A 26,844-nucleotide genomic window follows, 5' to 3' on the forward strand; every position below is an offset into this window, starting at 1 on the left:
TAATACCAGCTATCTTCAACCACACGGAGGGAGACCTCACACGGTACGTACCTGGATCACACCTGGCCAGCAGTGGTGTAAAGTATAGGTGCATTTACTTGAGTATGTGTATTAAGTACAATTTCAAGGGATTTGTACTTTACTTGAGTATTTCCAAATTTCAATACTTTTACTTTTACCCCACTACATCTCAGATCCAAATATTGTACTTTTTACTTCGCTACATTTATTTGAAAACTTTAGTTACTAGTTACTTTGTAGATTTTGATTATAATTACAAAAAATCTATTGACCACTTCAGCCCTATATACATTTCGGCCATTTGAAAATAGCCGATCTACAAGCTCACAATGAGTTTGCGATGCAACACATTGTGAGCTTGTAGATCTGCTATTTTAATATATTTTTGAAAACTTGTGAAACAGGATATTCTACATAATGAGTACTTTTTTTATATTTGGTACTTTAAGTACATTTTGATACCAGTAACTTTGTACTTTTACTCCAGTGAATTTTGAATTCCGGACTTTTACTTGTAACAGAGTATTTCTACATTGCAGTAGTGATACTTTTACTTAGGTAAAAATAACATTTTTTTTCATCACTGCTGGCCATTATAAACCAGGGCTGTGTCACCATTATAAACCAGGGCTGTGTCACCATTATAAACCAGGGCTGTGTCACCATTACAAAATGGAAGTTGACGATTCATTGTCACATAAATGATTGCGATCAAAGATTTAATTGTGTTTGATGTTGAGCATGGGAACATTATGAATACAAATGTAATATAATTTTGGCTTTTAGGGCTTCGTAAAACAAAAGTTGCACAAGGTAGATATGACAAATAATATACATCATTTAATTACAAAGAATACATTCATAGTGGGATTAGCAGAGCGGAAATAGCCAATCTACAAGCTCAAAACGTGTCGCATCGCAACACGTTTTGAGCTGGTAGATCTGCCATTTCCACAATATTTAAAGAATGTTTGAAAATATATAAATATTTTTAACATGGTAATGATTATGACGATTATACAGAACATAATTGCGATTATCTCAAATAATTGCAATTAGACAATTATGTAATAATTGTGACTGGTCTAGTATAAACCCTAGGGTTTATACTCATGGTAACTGATGACTGGTATGAGAGCCACTGGTCTAGCGGCTGAGAGCTGAACCAAGACGTCTGTGGTTTTATTTTCAAGCCGAATCCCAACCCTCAACATTCTGCCTCCACCAGTGTTATGGAGAAATTGGTGACCTGACAAAAGATGTGTCCATCTTGTGGACTTCACATGTCAAACATCCAAAGTCAATCGCTGTTAGTTTATGAACGGAGTTGCTCTGTTCATAAACAAACAAACGGTTGTTATTTACATTTGGACATGGTGATGTTTTTGTGAAGTCCACGAGATGGTCGCATGTTTTCTGAAGGTCACCAATTTCACTGTAACACAACACCACCATGCTGGAGGTAGGAGGCACAAACTGGAGTTTTAGAATCAGCGGCCATATTGGAAATAAATTGGGCCTCTTCCTCACTTCCCTTCACAGGTGTTACCAATGATGCTAATGAAGGCTCTGTTCCAAATGGACCCTTACGGGGTGTGTAACTGAGTGTACAGATGGAAACAAATTACAGTCCATTTGGTTCCATTTGTACACTCTCAGAGTTATGGGTGTCCTTTGAGAACCACTGTGCTACACTAAATAGAACCGAGCCTTCATTAGAACCACTGTTACACTAAATAGAACAGAGCCTTCATTTGTATCATTGGTAACACATGTGAAGGAAGTAAGGAAGAGGCCCAATCCTTGGCCAAATGAATATTAATTTGTGGGTCCTTGATATGAAACTTTTGAGAGCCAGTGTCCTTAGTTGTTTCTGAAACGTGATGAAATGATAAGCATTGTAGACTTTACTTGAACATGGTGTTTGATACAGGAACAGACGCACCTTGTTAAATTGGAACATTTTCTCCCAAAATGTAAAACAAATGAAGAATTTGCAAAATGTTCTTAAAGCAGGGGTCTTCAACAGGGACCCCGGGACCCCTAGGGGGTCCTCAGAGTTACTACAGGGGGTCCGCCAAATCTTTGTGTGATATGATTTTATTTTTTTACACTAACCACTTGAACCCTAGCATCCCTTTGCTGAGGAGAACTTAAGCCAAAAATAGCAGATCTACAAGCTCACAACGCCTCGCGCTGCGAGGCGTTGTGAGCTTGTAGATCGGCTATTTTTAGCAAAGAGTTACAGGTGTAGAGGGAAAAAAGAGCAGCAAAAGTTTATCTCAAACACAATTTTATACAATATAGTGGGGGTCCCTGCTTCATCTCTCTCTCAGCTAGGGGGTCCTTGGCCTGAAAACGTTGAAGACCCCTGACTTAAAGGGATAGTTTAAAGGTTTCATGACGTTCAGTTTTACCACACATTAAAAGTCTTTGTCATGGTCCTTCAAACGTGTATAGAAAGTTTTAACAAAATATTCCACTCCATTGATCCATGGCAGGTGTTTTTCTCTCACATTTCTAAAGCCTTTTCAACTGCAATGAAAAAAGAAATCTTTGCCTGCGGGTGTCGCTGTTGAGGGATTTTGCCTGTCAATCATCGCCTCTGCTCCGCCCCCCCAAAGGAAAGGATAGGGGAGGGGAGGGGCGAGGAGGAGAGTGGGCGGGATTAATCGGCTGTGACCTCACTGCCGAAGGGCCAAGCTCAGATTACTTTTCAGCCTAATTATTCAGAAAACCCCAGACCACAGAAAATCCGCTGAATGTTCAAAGTTCAGATTTTTGGGGTGTAAATTGAGGTCATAAAACTCCCAAAAAAACATTAAAAATAAAAAAAGTGAAAATGAATGTCATAGAACCTTTAAAACACTTTCCTATGGATCAGTCACCCCATGGAGACTTGAATTCATGGATATGTTTTAGTTTGTGTCTCATTCCTAAACCAATAATTTGATGACCGGCAGCGGTTCCGGTAGGAGACACAAAGAGTCTCCTTTGTGTCTCCTACCGGAACCGCTGCCTTTTTTTTAACGTTTTTGGGTGAACTATCCCTTTTTAAGTAATGTAAAGTATACATGATGTGAACATGTACGGGTGGGTACATCATTATCAGACCTAAAACGTATTGTTTTATGACCACAGTGGCTGTAGGCCAGTCAAGCATCTTCAAATCATGTACTTAAAGGAGTAGTTCACCCAAAGAATTACTTATTTTCTATAAATTGCACACCCCATGAAGCCTGGAATTCATGATTTTGTTTTAGTTTTTGTCTCATTACTAAGCCAATAATTTGATGACCGGGTGTATTTCCTGTAGGAGACACATACATTAGCCGGTAGGAGACGGGAATCTAATTATTGGCATAGGAATGCGACAAAAACAAATCCATGAATTCAAGGCTTCATGGCGTGTGCAATTGATAGAAAATAAGTCATTTTGTGGGTGAACTACTCCTTTAAGTTACTTAATTACTTACTTTGAGGAATAGAAATGGCCATTTACACATTGAAGTGCCCACTTTTCCCGGGTGCCCACTCTTCTGGTTACAAAAATGTTCATTTATTTTCAAACATATTCAATGTTCATGTACAATACAATTAAATCGTTAATCGCAATTATTTGTGACAATTACTCAAGTAAAATGCCATAATGGTGACACAGCCCTGTCAGTGACCAGCTTATGTCTCTACAGACCATCATGGCTTCCAAAATGTCACCCTGTAAGGCCTGCTCAACTCAACGTTTTTGTTTTCTTTTTTGTGTCTTTACAGAAGACGAAGATGACAAGAAGAAGACGTCCGTAAGGTAGGAACTCACCGCTTCGGTTGCTGCTTGCTGTGTCACTGCAGTGAAGAAGGCAGGAAGGTAGGAACCTTTTGATTGCAGCTGCTGCTTGTTAAGGGGGCTACATGCTACATGCTACCATACCATGTATGTGGTCATTTGCGTCGTCTATCGTTTCACGTCATTTGCATCGCGTCATTTGTGGGTAAAGCTTCATCACGTCGGTCCACATCACATAGGACCATGTGCCTTTCTGTGATGTGGATTTATGTGATTTTATTTATTGTTTCACGTAATTTGCGCCCAAAGCTTTGGTCACATCGGTCCACATCACATACGACCATATGTGGTCGTAACTTCTCCTCTTTTTCTCTATTCTTTGCTTTAATAAAGCAATAACAAAATTATTTGTTTTTATTTACTTTTGTGTCTGAGTTATTTGATCGATTTCTTGTATTAGAAAAACACTTTCTTATTTCTTTCTTCTTGCCTGTCTATTGCACTAGTTCTTCACTAGTGGTTTGTGTGTACAAATGTATGTGATGTGGAGCTATGTGATTTATGTCTGGTATCATTATGGTAGCATGTAGCCCCATTAACACTGTGTTTACAGCCATCTATGCTGTACGTCTGTGCAAACTAAAAGAGAAAGCAAATGATGTTCGTCGTGTCATTTGCTTCTTTCTTAGTGTTTTTTATTTCATTTGCTGTTGTCTGAGTCGTGGCTGCTGTTCAAGGTAAGTGATAGTAGTGACACGGTCTATCATTGGTTGTCGGGCAGAAACCTTGTATCTCCATATATATATATATATATATATATATATATATATATATATATATATATATATATATATATATATATATATATATATATATATATATATATATATATATATATATATATATATATATATATATATATATATATATATATATTTTGTCGTAAATACATTTCTTTACTTGGTCATACTACAGTGTCACACACTAAAGCAGTACAAACAGCCGATCTACAAGCTCACAACGCAAAGATCATGATAATTACATTGGATCCATTGGAACACAGGTTCTTTTGTGTCCATTTTAAAAAGTAACAATTTTGGACATGCAAGGTTTCTGCCTGACCTCCATACTTTAACTTCCCCTCTTTTCTCTTCATTATTTGCTTGAATAAAAATATAACTTTTTTGTTTTCTAGTGTGTCTTTGAGTACTCAGAATAACAGTCTTTATAAAGTCTGTTATTTCTTATTTCTTTCTTCTTGCCTGTCTATTGCACTAGTTCTTCACTAGTGGTTTTTGTGTGTACAAATGGAACCAAATGGACCCTTCACTGGTCCATTTGGTTCCATTTGTAGTACTGACAGTATACGTATACCAGGCTGTTTATGTAATGACAGGGTACAGTATATGTAGGCCTACGCTAAGCTGTATAATATAGTGACAGGGTACAGTATATGTATACTAGGTTGTATAATATAGTGACAGGGTACAGTATATGTATACTAGGTTGTATAATATAGTGACAGGGTACAGTATATGTATACTAGGTTGTATAATATAGTGACAGGGTATAGTATATGTGGCTCTTGTTCACATAGCAAACTCACATAGTTAAACCTATTTGTGCTTTATCTATTTTTGATAAAGTTAAAAATATAGCTTTTTTTGCCCTGTCATAGTATCAACTAAACATTTTTTAGCTTTAACCGTAAAATTTGCACTGTTCGCGTAGCGCCGCTTGCGTTGCGTCATTTAACGGGTGGCGGGCCAGCGGTTTGCGTCGTTTGCGTTCAATGCCCGTCATTCGTGAAGAATAAGTAAGAAGGGACTGGACCAGTGTTTTTTATTATTGGGTCACGGCCAGCGTTTGTGTGATTTATGTCTCGTAGCATTTCGCGTCATTTGCGTTAAGTAATTTGATTTGCGTCGCGTCTCAGGATTTCACGTCACATCCGTGCAGGTAAGTCTTCATCACGTCAGCCCACATCACATAAGTCCATGGTGTAGTGTAGTGTAGTATGTGATGTGGATTGATGTGATGTATGTGTTGTCATTTCACAACACATGCGGGTAAACCTTCATTACATTTGATTTGCGTCATGTCTTATGATTTCACGTCGCTTCCGTCATATGCAGGTAAGTCTTCATCACGTCAGCCCACATCACATATGACCGTACAGGGGCCGTATGTGATGTGGATTGATGTGATATATGTGTTTTGTTGTGTCATTTCACAACATATGCGGGTAAAACTTCATCACGTTAGTCCACGTCACATATGAACGTATGTGATGCATGTCGTCCTTTACGTCGTGTCTCGTGTCGTTTCACGTAATTTGATTCGCGTTGTACCGTTTCAGTTTATTTGCGAGTAAAGCTTCATCACGTCAGGCCACATCACATTACTGGTCGTATGTGATGTGGATTTATGTGATTTTGTGATTATTTCACGACATTTGCGGATAGCTCGTCATTCACATCGGTCGGCAATTTTTTATTTTAGGCGAGGTACACGCCGTTGTTTACAGTAGGTCAGAACAGGAAGAGATGTAGGCCTATCATTCACATTATATGCATTTAATGACTTTAACAGGTTATTCCTGTTGCATGTTGTGAATTAATGTTATTCATAGTGTTGTATGTTGTTTACTAATGTCATTCATAGTGTTGTATGTTGTGTACTAATGTCATTCATGCTGTTGTTGTATTGCTGACAAATATTGGCACAATTGATTTTGCGTTGCGTCATTTGCGTTAAAGCTTAATCACGCCAATCCACATCACATATGACCAGTATGTGATGTGAAGGTGTGTGACGGATGTCGGCATGTGCATCACGTATAGTTACTCGCTATTTGTGCCGTCATTTGCGAGTAAAGCTTCATCACGTCAATCCACATCACATAATAATAATAATATAATATAAACGATACATACAACCATATGACCAGTATGTGATGTGGACTTCGTTTCACGTTGTTTGCGTACAATGCTCGTCATTTGGCAGGAGAATAATGAAGAAAAGGGACTGATGCTGGACTGAGACTGATGCAGAGAACATGAAGCAAAGAATGCTGCTGCCATTGCGTCATATGCGCCTCGTATAATTTATGTCAATCGTCCACAAATGATGTAAATTATACGAGTCTCTCTCTCTCTCTCTGTCTCTCTATCCCTCTCATCTCTCTATCTCTCCCCCTGGTGAGTAGGTTGGTGAATGTAATGCACATTACAAAGTGCTTTGGTTAAAGGTACTATAGATAAATGCACCATTTAAATTGTACACTTTGAATTGAACTCATAGGCATCAGCTAGCAGCCACTGTGACACTGTAAGAGGCAGTTCAGTCACTGTAGACTGTATTACTTCTGGAAAATAAAATAAACATTAGTCATAACTGTGATTGCGTTCTAAACATTAGTCATAACTGTGTGATTGCATTCTAAACATTAGTCATAACTGTGATTGCATTCTAAACATTAGTCATAACTGTGTGATTGCATTCTAAATATTACGGTCATAACTGTGTGATTGCATTCTAAACATGTGTCATAACTGTGTGATTGCATTCTAAACATGTGTCATAACTGTGTGATTGCATTCTAAACATGTGTCATAACTGTGTTGCATTCTAAACATTACAATCATAACTGATGTCAATCAAAATGTGTAAGCTCTATATTTAACAGCTACCAGGCATTGTGCCACTGCAGAGGTTCCCCAACCTTTTAGCTCAGGACCCAAACTAGTGAAAATAATAAGATTTGCAAGCTCACAACGAGCATGTAAATCTATTTTCAAAACCTATTTTTTTTTTTCTAATTTATTGCTTAGATTTGTTGTTTTCACGAAATAGCACATGTTCTATTTTTGCTTGCTTCTTATATGTACTTTTAATTCATTTTAATTTTACTATTCGACCCCAGGAAGAACAGTCAACTAATGAATCTGGATCTGAAATTAACAATAAACAAACAATGGCAAAAACACACTGGGATGTAAACATTTCAGTGTAAAGAGTATCATAACCTTTTAGCTCGAGACCCAGAAGAGACGTGGTCGCGATGTCTCCCTGGGACCTAGTGAAAATAGCTACAAGCTTGGCTTGTAGATCTGCTATTTTCACTCTTTTAATATTTTAAACTGAATTTCTTTGATTTTGTTTTAAATGTATAAGGTTCTTTTGAAAAACCTTATTTCTGTAAAAGTACAGAAGCTTTTCAAAGTGTTTTATTTTATAAAACAATTTTATAAGCCTAACCTTTATTTAAAAACATTTTTAGGAAACTTAAGGGAAAAAGAGGAATATTTACTGACTGTAGCTGGTCTCAAAAACAAAGCAAAACTGGCAGAAATAAAGACTCACTCCACAAAAACCTTAAGGAAAACTCCTTAGACAGAGACTAAGAAAATCTATTTTTATTTTATTTGTTTCATGATCATAAAGTGCTACAAGTGTTCAAAGTAAGAAGTGCAGCAACACACATTTAGGTCATAGGACCATCGTCAGTGCTCTATCATCAGATCTAATCATTTGCGGTTAAAGCTTCATTACGTCAGTCCACATCACATATGACCATAGTGTGTAGTGTAGTGTAGTATGTGATGTGGACTTATGTCTCGTATCATTTTGCGTAATTTGATTTGCGTCTTATCATTTCACGTCACTTAAGTCATTTGCAGGTAAGTCTTCATCACGTCAGTCCACATCACATATGACCATAGGCCCTGTATGTGATGTGGATTTATGTGTTGTCATTTGCGGGTAAAGCTTGATTATTCACGGCGGTCAGTAGGCGAGGCACTGACGATGGTCCTTTGACCCAAACGTTTGCTGCTGCACTTTTCACTTTTAGCACTTGGAGCTCTTAATGAGCATGACAAAATAAAACACTAATATATTTTCTTAGTCTCTGTCTAAGGTGTTTTTCTTAAGGTTTTTGTGGAGTGAGTCTTTTCTTCAACCGGTTTTCCTTTTGTATAAAGATGTTAACATGGCTACCCATTTATAGTCTGTAAATGATTAAATTATTACAATTAAAGAAAAAAATTGTTCGGAGGAGTCAAGATTTTATTTCACACTTGTGAGTTCTGTGGACATTAGTTTTTTGATAAAATATATGATCTATGTATTGTTTACCCGATTAAAAGCATTATCAGGTTTTTATTAAAACAAAGTAAAACAATGTCCACTGAGCTTAAAAAAAGTGTTGAATAAAATATAGTTTCTCTAAAAAATAATTTAATTGTGAAAGTTAATTAAATGTTGCTCATGTACAGAGGGTTAATCCATAGGGTTATGTTTTCATCTGCCGTAGTTGTAGATCTTTGAAATGTGTAAATCAGTGGTTCTCAACCTTTATTCTGGATCTGACCACTTAAAATGGCAGCCGTTTTAAGTGGACAGATGGGTGGGCCTTTTCAGAGCATGCTTTAAAGACCAATCAATCCATTGGAACAACTTAATATAAGTTATTTATTTAGTTTAACTTTTTTATATTAAATCTTAATGTTTTTGCCAATTATTTAGGCGGAGAACCACTGGTTTAAATGTCATCTAAATGTACGTTGTATGTTAAATAAATGTATGCTAATACCTTCTTGTTTTCCCTGCTTTATGGAATTGCTTTCTTTTTTTATTTACTTTTTGAAATTCGTTTGAGCTTGTAGATCTTCACTATTTTCTTTTCTTGATGGAATTTCTTATTTAGCATTTTCTTAAATTACATTCTTTTCAATGTTTTTGATTATTTTCGTGACATTGATCTTGTATATCGGCTATTTTCACTTTTTATAATGTTTTTTGGACATCAACAATATTCCAATATGTCATATCTGCTCCATGCAGAACAAACCGATGTCATTTTCAAATGTATTTAATGCCTTAATTGTATGAGGTTCCTTTGAAAAATTAAAACTTTTCATTTCTGTAAATGTTATTTTCTTTCATTGTAGGAAACTGGCAGAAAAAAAGACTCCATCCACAAACTCCTTAGACGGAGACCAAAAAAATATATTTTTGATTTATTTTTATGTTCATAAAGTGCTCCAAGTGTTCAAAGTGAAAAGTGCAGCAACACACGTAGGTCATAGGACCATTGTCAGTGCTATATCATCAGATCTAATCATTTGTGGTTAAAGCTTCATTACGTCAGTCCACATCACATATGACCATAGTGTGTGTAGGGTGTAGTGTGGTATGTGATGTGGACTTATGTCTCGTATCATTTCGCATAATTTGATTTGCGTCTCGTCTTATCATTTCACGTCACTTCAGTCATTTGCAGGTAAGTCTTCATCACGTCAGTCCACATCACATATGACCATAGGCGCTGTATGTGATGTGGATTTATGTGTTGTCATTTGCGGGTAAAGCTTGATTATTCACGGCGGTCAGTAGGCGAGGCACTGACGATGGTCCGTTGACCCAAACGTTTGCTGCTGCACTTTTCACTTTTAGCACTTGGAACACTTTATGAGCATGAACAAATAAAATGCAAATATATTTTCTTAGTCTCTGTCTAAGGAGTTTTCCTGAAGGTTTTTGTGGAGTGAAAAAATGGCTACCTATTTATGGTCTGTTCATAAATTTTCCATGGCCAGTCATTTGGGATCAATTTAAGTATGAAAAAAGGCCGTTATTCTAGTCCGGACTTGTCCTTTAACATGGCAGCCTAAGTGGATAAACTAAATTGGTAAGTGGATGAACTGTGACGGGATAGATGGAGTTCAGCAAGAGTTTTTTTTTTACAAATATTAATTTGAATATCTGTTGGTTTATTGTATCTATTATCTGTATTTTGTTAGTTTTTCTCCTTTTATTGTTGTACTATTAATTATTGACATGTATTTTGTGCTATTGTTTTCCTGTTTTCTTCTTGGTCATCATGACTTCATAGGCCTGTCAAAATTGCATAATAGCATTAGTCTTTGATGGATAATATCATTGGAAATTATGTAATATGTACACAAAAAAACAGTTGTAATGTATGTTTTGTTTTAACTTCCATTTACTGTATTTTAATGTGATGTTTTTTTTTGTATTGTTTATTTATTGTATTCCTTTTTTTTATAAAAGGCGCTATATCGCTAAACATTACCGTATCTAATCTCAGTAGGCTCATTATCTGTAACTGTACAGCTGTGCTGCTTCAGGAATTCTATGTGACCAACAGCGTAACTCATCATTGTTGTAATGTGAAGTCTCCTCTTCAGACTCCACCTCAGCCTGTAGCACTTAGATGCATTTTGAGCTTGTAGATCTATGTTTAAATAGGGTTAATGTTTGTGTGTGTATGTTTTGTAGCAATCAAAATCTACAAAGTAACTAAAGGTTTCAAATAATCGTAGTGGAGTAAAAGTACAATATTTGCCTCCGAGATGTGATGGAGTAGAAGTAAAAGTACTGCAAATTGGAAATACTCCAGTAAAGTAAAAAAAAGACCTCAGATGCTGGGTTCATTTGTTGACCTGGTTAGTTGACCTATAGTTTATATGTACAGATTATTAATTTATTATACTGTTTATTAATTTATTATACTATTAATTTATTATACTGTTTAGACTGATGCTATCTTCTTGGTTTACCTGTGATCCTAGTTTACTGAGACACTACACTGTCTCTGCATTCTATGTATGTGTTTACTTTGTTTATTGTAAGTCACTCTGGATAAAGAGTATAGATGAATATCTACATTGTAAATTGTGAAATGACTTTACTGTTGAAATGTAAATGTGTGAATGGTACCATGTGATTGTAAATGACAACAAAACAAAAACAAAGGCTCTGGTGTGGTTCTCCTGGTTTACCGGGATGGGGTTCAATTCCCTGCAGTGCCCTACTCGTAGTGTTGTATTTACCCTTTATATGGTTTACGTTTTATTCTTTGTTCATTGTGTTGTATTTACCCTTACATGGTTTGTTTTATTCTGTGTTCATAGTGTTGTATTTACCCTTTCGTGGTTTGTTTTATTCTTTATGTTCATAGTGTTGTATTTACCCTTACATGGTTTGTTGTATTCTTTATGTTCATTGTGTTGTATTGAGCAGGGGTTGACACTAAGGTCTCAGAGGCACTTGCCCGTCGGGCAAGTGCAGGTCATGTTCTACTTGCCCACAGGTCTTGCCCGAAAAGTAAAATTAGAATTACCGTTCAATTCAACACATTTTTTACTTTCTACTTGTGAATTATGGGGCTGCACGATAAAAAGTTTCATACCTCAATATTGATGCCAAATATCTAAATAGCTATGAATATGAATATGGGTTAACACTTGTTATTTTAAGTTTTTAAGTGTAGAAACGGTGAAAACGGCATATTATAGGCCAACAGTGCTCTGTTTGTCGTTGTCGGGCAAAAACCTTGTAGTTCCATATTTCAATGGTTTTGTAATATGGAAAAATATGTTTGTTCATAAATGCCCTACTAAATCATTCAAGAGTGTAGCACTATAAGAGTACAATAGCAGATCTACAAGCTCCCAACGTGTCGAGATACAATGCATTGTGAACTTGTAGATCAGCTATTTTCACTATTTTAATTTTTGTTATTTTTTAAGGACATACAAGGTTTCCACCCGACAGCTACGTTATATAGCCTATATATGGTTCTGTATCAGTATATCAGTCAGTTTTAGCAGATTTAATTCCAATTGGCTGCCTATGAATTTCACAGGCCTGGGTAGACAACCTGGCCTGGCGGGGATCTGCGCACCAAGCACAGCATCACAGCGGGTGCACACAATTAACTTAACGAGGGAGCTTGCGACTAGTTTTGCGCACCAAAAACTGCTCAAACAATGTCAAACTGTCATGATTCTAGCTGCTGAAACCTTCCTCTTTGGATTGTTGTTTAAAAAAAGGAACAGAACATGGCTGTTTTTAAAGGATTATATTTATTTCTTGTCCGTCAGAGCGGTGAGGTAACGTCGGGTTGTTTAGCCTACCGTTTGATCTGCACAGATGCGCTGGCATTGACAATCCATGAGATGGCTGCTAAGCAGTTCACTTGTGTTATACCTCTACTGGTTAGTTCTGGTAAAATGGCAGTTCCAACATTCTAAAAGACAAGTGTTAATGATGTTAATGATGATAAAAAAACATCGGGCCACATCAGTGAAATAATGGCCGATGTATCGGTTGGGCTCTAGAGCCAGTGCACGTAAAGTGTGTTTGTGTGTGTGTGTGTTACACAAAGTGTGTGTGCGAGGGGTGCTCTGGCCACGTTCATGTGTTTAGACAGAACTAAAGATGGTTGCGTCTCCACTGCCACTCAAACGCGCACTTGCCCGGTAGGGCAGGCTTAAAGCTAACTCCACCTGCCCGCAAGTTTTATTTACCTGCCCCGGGCAGTCGGGCAGGCGTTAGTGTCAACCCCTGATTGAGCCTTACATGGTTTATGTTTTATTCTGTATGTTCATTGTGTTGTATTTACCCTTACATGGTTTGTTTTATTTTTATATTCATTGTGTTGTATTTACCTGGTTTATTCTTTATGTTCATTGTGTAGGGTTGGGATCCTTCATTATCATTATAATGTGTACAAATGGAACCAAATGGTGGTCTTTGAAATGTAAAGGTTTGAGGACCACTGGTATTGTAATGGTTTATCAGACGTGAAGTCCACATAGCAGCTCTGACGTGTGATGGATACGGTTCCCAATGCTAACGCAGCTACAAACACCCTGCAGCTCTTAGCCTGTCTCAAAGTGACAGGGGTCCTTGGGGGGATTTCAGGGGTCCCCAGCTAAAGTAGTTAATGTAGCATCATAAAAATTTTAACCACTTTATCCATTTATATGTTTGCTATTCAAAAATAGCAGATCTACAAGCTCACAGCGCGTCACTTCGTGCCGCGCTCCGAGCTTGGACATCTGCTATTTTTGAACATTTTCGAAGGCCCGCTCTTGTCCTCCGACGGCCAGGACACGCTCGCCTCTTTCGCCGTTTCCATGCTATGATCCCTGCCGAGACAAAGGGAAGATCTCCCACAAGACAAAGGGAAGATCTCCCACAAGACAAAGGGAATATCTCCCACAAGACAAAGGGAAGAACTCCCACCACCCAGCCAGGAGGGTTATCCGCAAAAAAGTCCGTAATTCTGTGTGTGATCGCTGTGCTGATCAGTCCATAAGTGCTTGTCTGTCATAACTCCTTAGACACGAAGAAGGAAAAACGTTGCGACGCTGAGGAGCGTGTACGGAAGCAGCCTTCCCCCTCCATTGGCGCTCCCATATAATGGGAATTCAATACCCATATAACAATGTATTCAATACCCATAATTCTAGCTTCACATGTGTACTTTTTATAGAATGTCATATCAGAAGACCGAGCTTCGCAGTGTAAAGAATAGTCATACCCTTCCAGTCAGAGCTCTTATGTCTTGAAGGACCCTATGTCTGTCCCGAATAGAGCGAGCTCTGAAAGCAGAGATGCCTCCTCTGACCAAAAGGAGCCTTGCCTTTAGGGAAGTGTGTTGTTAGGATTCTGTTCTAACATCAATAGAGTTGATTCCAAGTCCTTGGAATCTATAAGCGAATAATAGTTGCCCCTCCCTACCGGCGTCTATAAGGTATATGTTGCATTCTGACTTTGACTCTTGCCTTGAAGACGACCGACTGTGTCCGCCGGGATATGACTCTTGTCTGGAAGGGTATAACTATTCTCTATGCTGCAAGGGTCTGTCTTCTGATATGACAATTCTATAAAAAGTGCAAATGTGAATCTAGACTTCTGTCTAAGTTAAATGTGTGCAATAATAATGCTGAAGTCGTAAAGATGGCTAATTTGGGGTGTGGCGATCAAGCTCAGCGTAGCCATTTAGCACGAATACATATTTGAGTTGATATAATAAATATATTTAATTAATCATGAATAAAAAGTACATGTAGTACTAACTATTATTTGAGTAGACAATAATAAATCATGGTTATCGATTTATAGAAGTACCTAAAAAGTTCCAGTTCTGAATACATCTGACTTTTGAGTTTGGTAATCTATATATAGAAGTACAATTAACTAAAAAAGTTCAAGTTCTGAATACTTAACTTTAATACAAAATGTTTAGGTAAATGATTGCCTGAAAAGTTTTGAGTATTGATACTTTTACTTAAAACATTTCAGTACTTTTTGCCGGCTGATAGGAGGGGGGTTGTTGCCATGATCACTACATGGTGGGGAGACTCCTGTTACTGAACAAACACTCTATGGCAATGATTATTACTATCAAAATATAGTGCTTTAACCTTAACATTTTTTTTTGTTTTAACCCAAACATATTGGTGTCAATTCGTTTCTCTACAGTCGAATCAAGCAGCTCCAGTATGTCCTTAAAGGAGGAGTTCACCCCCAAAAAATACTTATTTTCTATCAATTGCACACCCCATGAAGCCTTGAATTCATGGATTTGTTTTTGTTTTTGTGGCATTCCTAAGCCAATAATTTGATGACTGTATTTCCGGTTGGAGACACAAAGAGTCTCCTTTGTGTCTTCTACCGGATACATTAGCCGGTAGGAGACAGGAATCAAATTATTAGCTTAGGAATTCAAGGCTTCATGGGGTGTGCAATGGACCCTTCGCTAAACCCCACCCCAAAAGCGATTGTCCAATGCCAGCTTAGCAACCGTTGTTAGCCTGGCATAGGTCTGGCAAGCTTTCGTCACCTGCCATAGCTGTCAATGTTATTTCGCCCGCACAGGCGCACACACACACAATCATTTGCAACATAATAGCAAGAATAGGAATACCACGATAACGCAATGGTGACTATGAACCACCTACCCAAACCCGTTGGAGGCTGCTTTTCCCAAGCTGAAATCTGCACTTAGACCGGGTCCGGGTGTGTTGAACACATACACAGCTTAACGTCAGGAAAGTTACACGACACGACTCACTCGCCCAGGTGGTGTCAATAATAGGCTACTAATCACCGCAATCGTAACAAAATTCAGAATCACAGTGCTGCCTGTTTCGGATTCCGCACGTTAAAGTATATTAATTCATTTGTTCGTCTACTCCTGCTGCAGTCTTACCCTGTGGTACATGAAAACTCCTGTTAGAGTCATGGATAAACTTTAACCTGGTGTTTGCACTTTCTCCATTTACGGTCCGTACATCTATATAAACGTTCAGATTTCAAATATAAAGTGCTGACCCCATGGCAACGGATGCTAAAATTATGCACGGGACTCTCAAAAGTACCCGTATATTCTGTATTGTTAAATAAAAAGCATTTTAATCCGATCAGTGCCCATTTTCTCATAATGTATCAGAGTGCAATACACCTACAAACCGATAGGGTCGCTCAGTTGAAAGTGCATGGAGAAAATGGCCACCGATCAGATTAAAATGCTTTTTATTGAACAATACGGATGATACGGGTACTTCTGAGAGCCCGTACATAAATGTAACATCCATGGCCATGGGATAAGCACTTTATATTTGAAATATGAACGTTTATGTAGATGTACGGGCCATAAATGGAGAAAGTGCAAACACCAGGTTGAAGTTCATCCATGACGGTCGTGACAGTCGACCGTCGTGTATCCATGGCTATTACTCCCTCTAACATTTCCCATGTTTTTAGTTTATTGAAATAATGTCATGCACATTTGTCCAGTGCATAGCCTACTGCAGGCCTTGTTGACTAGATTTAGAAGAGATTTTGAAGCTCTTGTTCCTGAAATGATCGATTATTTTTAAGGGGAAAAGCCATCATTTAACATGCAAGTCAATGGGTGAGAAGCGAAGTTTGCCAGGCGCTGCCAGGCCTGGGTGTGACTAACTTCGCACCACCAGTCACAGAGTGGAGTGGGTGGGGCTTAGCGAAGGGTCCATTGATAGAAAATAAGTGATTGTTTGGGGTGAACTACTCCTTTAATGTATGTTGAGTGATGTCTGTCTGTCACAAGGACAAACAGCTAGAAGGTCCTGGGTTCGATTGGCGAAAGGGCCTTTCTGTGTGGAGTTTTCATGTTCTCCCCGTGTCTCCTAGGGTAGGTACCCTCACAAAAATCATGCAGTAATCCTGGTCTCTATACCGCCTCCCCCTGGCCAGCCGGGGCTCCTGATGGAGGGGAAAGGAACTGATTGGAATAACGTGTTCCTTCCACGTGCTATGTCCTACCGGGGAAACTCTCCCCTGTCAGGTGATATGAAGGTCAGTTGGCTCTCATGCATTGAAGGAGGCATGAGCCAGGAATCAGTTCCAGGAATTAGTCATGTCCCGAGTATTTTTTTCAGTTCCAGGAAGTATTCATGCCCCGAGTCTGTAATGGTTTCAAAAAGCCATTACATACTCTGGGCATGACTAATTCCTGGAACCTTTTTTCAGTTCCAGGAATTGTTTTCAAAAAACCATTACATACTCTGGACATGACTAATTCCTGGAGCAGGAAAAAAAACGTGTAATACTCGGGCATGACTAATTCCTGGAACTTTTTTTCAGTTCCAGGAAGAAGTCATGCCCCGAGTACGTAATGGTTTAAAAAAACCATTACATACCTTGGACATGACTAATTCCTGGATTTTTTTTTTTCAGTTCCAGGAATTAGTCATGCCCAGAGTATGTAATGTTTTCAAAAAACCATTACATACTCTGGACATGACTAATTCCTGGAACAGGAAAAAAAACTAATACTCGGGGCATGACTAATTCCTGGAACCTTTTTTCAGTTCCAGGAATTAGTCATGCCCAGAGTATGTAATGGTTTAAAAAAAACCATTACATACTCTGGACATGACTAATTCCTGGAACTTTTTTTCCAGGAATTAGTCATGTCCAGAGTATGGGAATTAGTCATGTCCAGAGTATGTAATGGTTTCAAAAAACCATTACATACTCTGGACATGACTAATTCCTGGAACAGTAAAAAAAAAATGTAATACTCTGGGCATGACTAATTCCTGGAACTTTATTTCAGTTCCAGGAATTAGTCATGCCCAGAGTATAATGGTTTAAAAAAAACATTACATACTCTGGACATGACTAATTACTGGAACTGAAAAATTATAATACTCGGGGCATGAATAATTCCTGGAACTTTTTTTCAGGTCCAGGAAGTAGTCATGCCCAGAGTATGTAATGGTTTAAAACAACCATTACATACTCTGGACATGACTAATTCCTGGAACAGGTAAACAAATAATACTCGGGGCATGACTAATTCCTGGAACTTTTTTTCAGTTCCAGGAAGTAGTCATGCCCAGAGTATGTAATGGTTAAAAAAACCCATTACATACTCTGCACATGACTAATTCCTGGAACAGGTAAAAAAATAATACTCGGGGCATGACTAATTCCTGGAACCTTTTTTCAGTTCCAGGAATTAGTCATGCCCAGAGTATGTCATGGTTTCAAAAAACCATTACATACTCGGGGCATGACTAATTCCTGGAACTTTTTTCAGTTCCAGGAATTAGTCATGCCCCGAGTATGTAATTGGTTTAAAAAAAACATTACATACTCTGGACATGATTAATTCCTGGAACTTGTTTTTAGTTCCAGGAATTAGTCATGCCCAGGTATGTAATGGTTCAAAAAAAGCATTACATACTCTGGACATGACTAATTCCTGGAACTGAAAAATTATAATGCTCGGGCATGACTAATTCCTGGAACTTTTTTTCAGGTCCAGGAAATAGTCATGCCCCGAGTATGTAATGGTTTAAAAAAAACATTAAATACTCTGGATGACTAATTCCTGGAACAGGAAAAAAACTGTAATACTCGGGGCATGACTAATTCCTGGAACTGAAAAAAAAAATACTCGGGGCATGACTAATTCCTGGAACTGAAAAACAAACTACAATACTCGGGGCATGACTAATTCCAGGAACGTCAGGTACGCTGTTCCTGGTAGTACCTGATGGTAGTTTGTTATGGTAGATTGATACGGTAGTCTATTATGGTAGTTTGATAGGGTAGTTTCATAAGGAACGTAACAGACTACAGGAACCTGCAATCAGCAGACACCACAGGGAATTGAACCCCATCCTAGTAAACCAGGAGTTCCATACCAGCGTCTTTTGCTTCTTGACTTATTTACAGGTTGAATATAGTGTTAAGTCTGTAGACAGACTATCTTCTAATTTTTTTTATTCTAAAGTGACAAGTTATACCTTAAAAAAGTCTGCCATTTAAAAATAAATCTCAAAGGGATATCAAATACTGCTATCAGATGGGGGTCCGTGGTCAAATACATATTAATATTATTTTGGGGGTCCTTGATATGAAAATGTTTGAGAACCACTGGTTTAAACAACATTTAGGAAGGAAGCCCAAATAAGCAACTTCAATTTAGAAACAAGCCCAGAAAACGACAACCACCACTATTTATAAGCCACTTTGCAAATAAAACAAGCCCAAAGTCACTTATAATAAGCAGACATGGCAACACTGATCACAGGTTTTCCATTGTTGCTGTTCTTCAGAATTTACTAGAGACTAATACTACAATTACTTCACAATACAATGGTGGTGACCTTCAACAACTATAATAAACCAGAAACAACAAATGAAGTCACTAGTCAGTGTGTTTGTCGACATCACTCAACTGCGGTGGAGCCAGCTAGCCAGACAGCCAGCCAACCCAACCAGGGAACCAGCCAGCCAGCCAACCAACCAACCAACCAACCAACCAACCGACCAACCAACCAACCAACCAACCAACTCAACTAACCAGCGAGCCAACCAACCAACCAACCAACCAACCAACTCAACCCAACCAGAGAACCAGCCAGCCAATTCAACCCAACCAGGGAACCAGCCAGCCAATTCAACCTAACCAGGGAACCAGCCAGCCAGCCAACCAACCAACCAACCAACCAACCAACCAACCGACCAACCAACCAACCAACCAACCAACCAACCAGCCAACTCAACCCAACCAGGGAACCAGCAAGCCAACCAAACAACCAACTCAACTAACCAGGACTCAACCCAACCAGAGAACCAGCCAGCCAATTCAACCCAACCAGGGAACCAGCCAGCCAACCAGCCAGCCAACTCAACCTAACCAGGGAACCAGCCAGCCAACTCAACCCAACCAGAGAACCAGCCAGCCAACCAGCCAGCCAATTCAACCCAACCAGTGAACCAGCCAGCCAATTCAACCCAACCAGGGAACCAGCCAGCCAACCAGCCAGCCAACTCAACCCAACCAGGGAACCAGCCAGCCAACCAACCAACCAACTCAACTAACCAGGGAACCAGCCAGCCAACCAACCAACTCAACCCAACCAGCCAGCCAATTCAACCCAACCCAACCAGGGAACCAGCCAGCCAACCAGCCAGCCAATTCAACCCAACCAGGGAACCAGCCAGCCAACCAACCAGCCAACTCAACCCAACCAGGGAACCAGCCAGCCAGCCAACCAAACAACCAACTCAACTAACCAGGGCACCAGCCAGCCAACTCAACTCAACCAGAGAACCAGCCAGCCAATTCAACCCAACCAGGGAACCAGCCAGCCAACTCAACTAACCAGGGAAACTCAACCCAACCAGAGAACCAGCCAGCCAACCAGCAAGCCAATTCAACCCAACCAGAGAACCAGCCAGCCAACCAGCCAGCCAATTCAACCCAACCAGGGAACCAGCCAGCCAACCAGCTAGCCAACTCAACCCAACCAGGGAACCAGCCAGCCAACCATCCAACCAACCAACCAACCAGCGAACCAACCAACCAACACCAACCAGCGAACCAAAAAAACAAACAAACAACCAACCAACCAACCAACCAACCAGCCAACGGACCAACCAACCAGCCAACCAACCAGCTGGGACCAACCAACCAGCCAACCAACCAACCAGGGTACCAACCAACCAACCAACCAACCAACCAACCAGGGGACCAACCATCCAACCAACCAACCAGGGGACCAACCAACCAAACAACCAACCAGGGGACCAACCAACCAAACAACCAACCAGGGGTCCAACCAACCAAACAACCAACCAGGGGACCAACCAAACAACCAAACAACCAACCAACCAGGGGACCAACCAAACAACCAACCAGGGGACCAACCAAACAACCAAACAACCAGGGGACCAATCAACCAACCAACCAACCAGGGGACCAACCAACCAACCAAACAACCAGGGACCAACCAACCAAACAACCTGCCGTGTCCCTTTTGTGTGTTTCTTTTTTTTTATTTAAATATTTATCCCACAATTTTGTAACCCCATTTTTTACACCCAGTGCCAATTGTCTATGTAATCTTGGGCACTACACTCCCTCGGCCAACCACACGTCTCAAGTCTCTGTTGTCATGGTGACACAGAGGTGGCACTTTGTCCCCGTTGTCATGGTGACAGAGGTGGGCGCACTTTGGTAATGTAGTTCCACATAGAAACAGATATGTACATGAGATTAGACTTTAAAGGAATAGTTTGCCCCAAAACAATGACTCATTTTCCATCAATATTACTCACCCCACGAAGTCTTGAATTAATGCAGATCTTTGTTTGTTTCTGTCACATTTCTGAGACAATAATCCAATATTCGACTGATTGAAGTTAATAGGAGACCAATTTCAGTGGTGTAAAGTAACTAAGTACATTATTCAAGCTCACAACTTAACAAAATGGACCCTTACAGGTCTAACTCTGAGAGTGTAACAAATGGAAAACCGCGAACCAGGTAGACAAACCTAGGATGTCTAAATTACGTCAGACTTCGGTGCTCTATAGCTCTATAGCTCTATGCCTCTTTCTTACATAATATTTGACAATTTGGTCTTAAAAAGTAATTCAATTGTAACTTAAAGGGATATTTCACTTGCAAAAAAACTTTGGGTCATTTTATCGTCTACCCAGGCTTTTGTGAGCCCCGCCCCCAGACCGTTTTTAAGTTGCTTGATTCATTATTTAGATATTTAATATTCATTTTATCAGACACGCCCCCTTCCTATACAAACCCATTATAACTTCAAACTCCATTTTTAACATGTTAGATTCATCAAAAACACCCGTCCTTGGTTCTGGTGACTCACCCTGCCCTCTTAATACGCGAGGGGGCCGTGTTTTTTCGATAACCTTTTTCATTTATTTTATTTAATTTTTGTATCGTATTCAATCTTGCATCTCTAATTGACGGCCAAACTCATGGAGGCTAAACAACTGTATGAAAGCACTCTCCAAGCACACACATGGCCCAACTAACTCCACATTTCCCCCCAAAATTCCTCAATATTCTGCCTGTAACACCAGCTGCTTCCCATACCGTTACTCTACTTGCACAATGTACAATTAATATGAAACGCATTATGCCCCAATACTATGCAAATCACTTCGCCAGCTCGCAATTTACTTCCGGATGGTTCGTTTCACCAAACTGAGCACCTTTGCCACATCAGTCAAACGGGAAAGAAACAAGCGCTGCCGTGGTCTATGCAAACGAGCCCAAATGCGCGCCCAAATAAGACCAAAATCGATTATACAAAAGGCAGACCTGGCAACGCAGGCTACGCCAATCATGTGATAGAGATCCACAAGCTATGGGCCAGAGACTCATAAATCGCCCTGTCATTCATATTGTCAAGACTTTTATGTCACTGCAGCCTGCTACTAATGTAACCAATGTTTATGTCCACTACTGTGATAGCGTTCGTTGTATTTGAGTGATTAGTGGCTAACGCACTTTTACCGTAGCATGTAGCTAACACTAACGTGGTTGTCGTGGCTGACGCAGATGTGAAATCACGTTGTCAACAATGACAGTTAGTGTGGTGAATGTTACTATTCCTGCTCAGTTAGTCTATTGTAGATGGTGCGCCCACATAAGCCCTAAATCACCGTTAGTTGGGTTACATGACTATTAAAGCACTTTGAGCTGCATTTCATGTCATGAAAGGTGCTATACAAATAAAGTTTATTATTATTAGCCAAGCGCGGCTAACGCTAATGCACTTTCACCGTTAGCATGTAGCTAACGTGGTCAACGTGGCCTGATATACTTGGATTCTGTTGCTGCTGGTTGTTGCTAATAGTGTCTAAAGCATGTATGTGAATGCTTATGTCCATTACTGTGTTGGCGTTAGTTGGGTTCAAGGATTATTAGCCAAGAGCTGCCTATAATGGGCCGTTAGCGTGTAGCTAAGCCAAGGCACTCAAACGGCTATGTTAAACATCTTATCAACAACCTGTATGAACGTTAGTGTGGTCAATGTCATCAATGCTAACATTAGCCCGTTGAACAGTGTTATTTTGGTGTATTTTGTGGGTTTTTGTGACACAATGTCACGTCCAAGGTCCCAATGATCACCAGCCTTGGAGAGACACAGTGCGGCTGCAGAGTTCATGTGCAACCTCTAATAAGTCAACATGTTGAAAAATCTTTAGAAAACAGCTGATCTACAAGCTCACAACAACTGGCAAAGCCACGCGTTGTGAGCGTGTACACCGGCTATTTTAAAATAGCCAAAGTATATAGGGATACAGTGGTTAATGCAGGTTTTGTAATAATTATATACATCTACAGTTTACAAAAGGACCATATTTGCCTCTGAGATGTAGTCGAGTAGAAGTACAAGTACTGAAAATTGAAGATAATCCAGTAAAGTTAAAACCCCTCAAATTTGTACAGTACTTGAGTACAAACAAATGTACATTATCTATCTATCTATCTATCCATCAGCATAAAACTAAACGAATATTCTATCTATCTATCTATCTATCTAACTATATATCTATCTATATCTAGCCTGTCTGTCTCTCTGTGAACACATTACTTAATAAGATGTATGATAATTCATTATATTATTATATGATTATTAGATAATGATTATACGTGCCCCATGATTATTATAAGATCATATATCTTAATCAAATATAATAATCATATGATATAGAGCTGAGGCCGCGCGCAGCGTGGCCGAAGTTCTAGTTTTTTTTATTTTCAAAAAAAAAAAAAAAAAATACCCACCCACCCCCTAGATCAGGCCTTCTGTGTCACTCACAGGTATGAACAGAGAAATGTTGGTTGACAGTGCAACGGCAGCAAAATAGTATACAAAATATGAAAGTGCAGACTGCATCTCCTGTGGATGACCACTGATCACCATTGATGGATTTGGGGCACCAACTTGACTCAATGAGTATGTCTTGCAGCCCTGCATCACCAAACCTTTTTCCTAAAATACCTAGGAAGGACATGTATGTATGTTCAGAGATGTTGCACTTGGTAGAGCAGTGAAAAACCAGCTGGGGGAAATCAGGGGTCAACCTCCGCTTCAATTTATCCTGCCTGCAACATAAAATGTTAGGGAAAGATGAGCACAAGTGTATAAATAAAGATGTACAATGATAGCCAATTTTGTTTAAATATACTCTCATAGACGTTTTTGTGAGGGAATACATCTATAATATACTTTTCAGCATAAAGGTTTTTGTTTTGTTTCCCAGAACTGTCAAAGACACACATGGTATTTGAGTTACCTGTAGTTTGAAGCATCAAGATCCTCATGCTTCTTCATTGTGTTTACGAACATCCTTCGTAGCTGGTTTATTTTCAGCACCTCTTGGTCAACTATAAGCCATGGCGGATGACTCTCACAGAAGATCTTGTAGCGGTCAGCGAAGGGTGGTTCATTTACACACACACACACACACACACACACACACACACACACACACACACACACACACACACACACACACACACACACACACACACACACACACACACACACACACACACACACACACACAACCATTTATTTATGTTCACATAAAGGAGAAACATACAGGGACACAAATATTATAGGTGCAGTAAGGTTACATTCACATAATCCTGGCATATGTCTTCACGATACAATAAACATGTCACTCAGTACTCTATGGGTATAAGTAACACCGTCTCCGCCATATATGGCAATTACAGCACAATACTTTGCCAACCTTTTTGGCTCCTTTTTGGGCATCCAAAGTTGTTGAAACCCTCTAACAGCCAGTATGTGGGTATGTCCTATAGGCTGCCAAATATAAAAACAAATAGTCTGCACCTAATAGCCCAGCTCTGAGATGGTATGTAGGAGTGGTTGGTATTTAATGACCTTTGCCATATAGGCTTCCTCTAGGCTAGAGTCAAAGGTGCAGGCTATCTAATACAGACACTTCCCTGGACTCTTTATCAATCACAACATCTGGTGTATTAGCTGTTAACGATGTAAAGATGTCTGAGTTATCACAGAGATGGAACATGGATGAAATGACACACAAATGTTTAAAATACAGTAAAAGCACCCATACAATCATAAAATGACAAATCAATATTTGACAGTCCAATATTGACATGCATGTTTTGTTTACAATCTCTTACTTGGCCATATTGCCAATTAGCTTATGGGCTTTATCAGCACTGGTGAGATGCAGTGGTGGACATTCACTTGAGTACTGTACGTTTTTTGTAGTACCTGTACTTTCAGTGGTGTAAAGTAACTAAGTACATTTACTAAAGTAGGCTACTGTACTCAAGTAGAATTTTGAGGTAGTTTTACTTTCACAACGCGACGTGTTGTGAGCTTGTAGATAATGCTATTTTCAATAGATTTTTTTCATGTGATAACATAAAAAATGATTTCAGTCTCATGTTAAAATGTGTCTCCCCCCAAATAAATCTATTGAAAATAGCTGATCTACAAGCTCACAACGCGTTGTGATGTTTTGTGAGCTTGTAGATCTGCTATTTTCAATGCTTTTATCTGATAACACAATAAATTATTTCAGTCTCATGTTAAAATGTGAGCCCCCCCCCGTGTGTGTGTGTGTGTGGCTCACCTGCTGACGTTTCTGTTTGAGAGAGTTGATCCTTCTGCCGTTTTCCTCTCACATTAATCAAATTAATGTATTTTGTCAATAAAACGCTGGTAGAATGTTGCGTGAAACCCAGCGTCCTCAGGAGGCTTGTAAGAACCCATATCCACACAATGTTGATGTTTATATAAGTAACGTTGACGCACGTTGACGCCCTGAAACATTCAACCAGGTGTTTGCACTTTCTCCATTAACGGCCCGTACATCTACATAAACGTTCATATTTCAGATTTAAAATGCTTACCCATGGCCATGGATGTTACAATTATGTACGGATCCAGAGAAGTACCTGTATCTTCCGTATTGTTCAATAAAAAGCCTGTTAATCCGATCGGTGGCCATTTTCACCATATCCTTTCAACCATGCGACCCTATCGGATGGGAGGTGTATTGCACTCTGATACATTATAAATCTATGAGAAAATGGCCACCGATCGGTTAAGAATACTCTTTATTGAACAATACGGAATATACGGGTATTTCTGCAGGACCATACAGAATTGTAACATCAATGGCCATGCGGTAAGCACTTTATATTTGAAATCTGAACGTTTATGTAGATGTACGGGCCGTAAATGGAAAAGTGCGAACACCTGGTTGAAGTTCGGTCGGGACAGACGACCGTCGTGTATCCATGGCTTGTTGTACATGTATCCCATCTTGTCCGTGTAAATTCCTGAACCTCTTCTTTCTGGACAGACATAAGATTCATATAGCAGCGTTTCGGGTCCTTTTGACGGACATTTTCTTTGTTTTGATTTATTTTCTTCGGACGTTACCGTTGCTATGGCTGTTGTTGCAGGAAATGGTGGAAATAAAGAGGCGACCCCATTGGTTGTAACGGGAATCACGTGCCAAAAACCGCACCATCCTTTGAAAGTATTACTACGCTGCTAAGAAAATAGTACCGACTTTTAAACACTGATTATAAAAATACTGCGCCAAATCAGATGGCGGTAACTTTGTTTCTTACTTACTACCAATAGATCTTTTTTAAGAAGCAGAGATTATTTAGATCCACTTGATGGGAACGAAACTGAACGAAAAGGACCTAGACAATATGGCCTAATAATGCACAATACACCTTGAATACCAGACCACAGGTTATTAATAATAAGGAGCAGAGAATACTATATAATGCACAATACACCTTGAATACCAGACCACAGGTTATTAATAATAAGAGGAGCAGAGAAGTGCATTTCTAGTTGAAAATAATA

The 26,844-nt window shown here is 39.3% G+C and overlaps 1 protein-coding gene across 1 annotated transcript in view; it reads left to right on the top strand.

Annotated features, from left to right (window-relative positions):
• Positions 1-1,422: 1,422 nt before the first annotated feature.
• LOC308092830 (tetratricopeptide repeat protein 19, mitochondrial-like) overlaps positions 1,423-26,844 on the top strand; it is a gene marked incomplete at both ends in the record, with an annotated part of 29,876 nt that continues 4,454 nt past the window's right edge. Inside the window, 2 exons of the mRNA XM_080438929.1 lie at positions 1,423-1,483; positions 3,793-3,826. Of these exons, the coding sequence (XP_080295055.1) occupies positions 1,423-1,483; positions 3,793-3,826 (95 nt within the window). The remainder of the gene's footprint in view (positions 1,484-3,792; positions 3,827-26,844) is intronic.

The sequence above is a fragment of the Gymnoscopelus braueri genome, assembly GCF_963280865.1.
Source record: "Gymnoscopelus braueri genome assembly, chromosome: 10".
In the NCBI taxonomy this organism is placed as follows: domain Eukaryota; kingdom Metazoa; phylum Chordata; class Actinopteri; order Myctophiformes; family Myctophidae; genus Gymnoscopelus; species Gymnoscopelus braueri.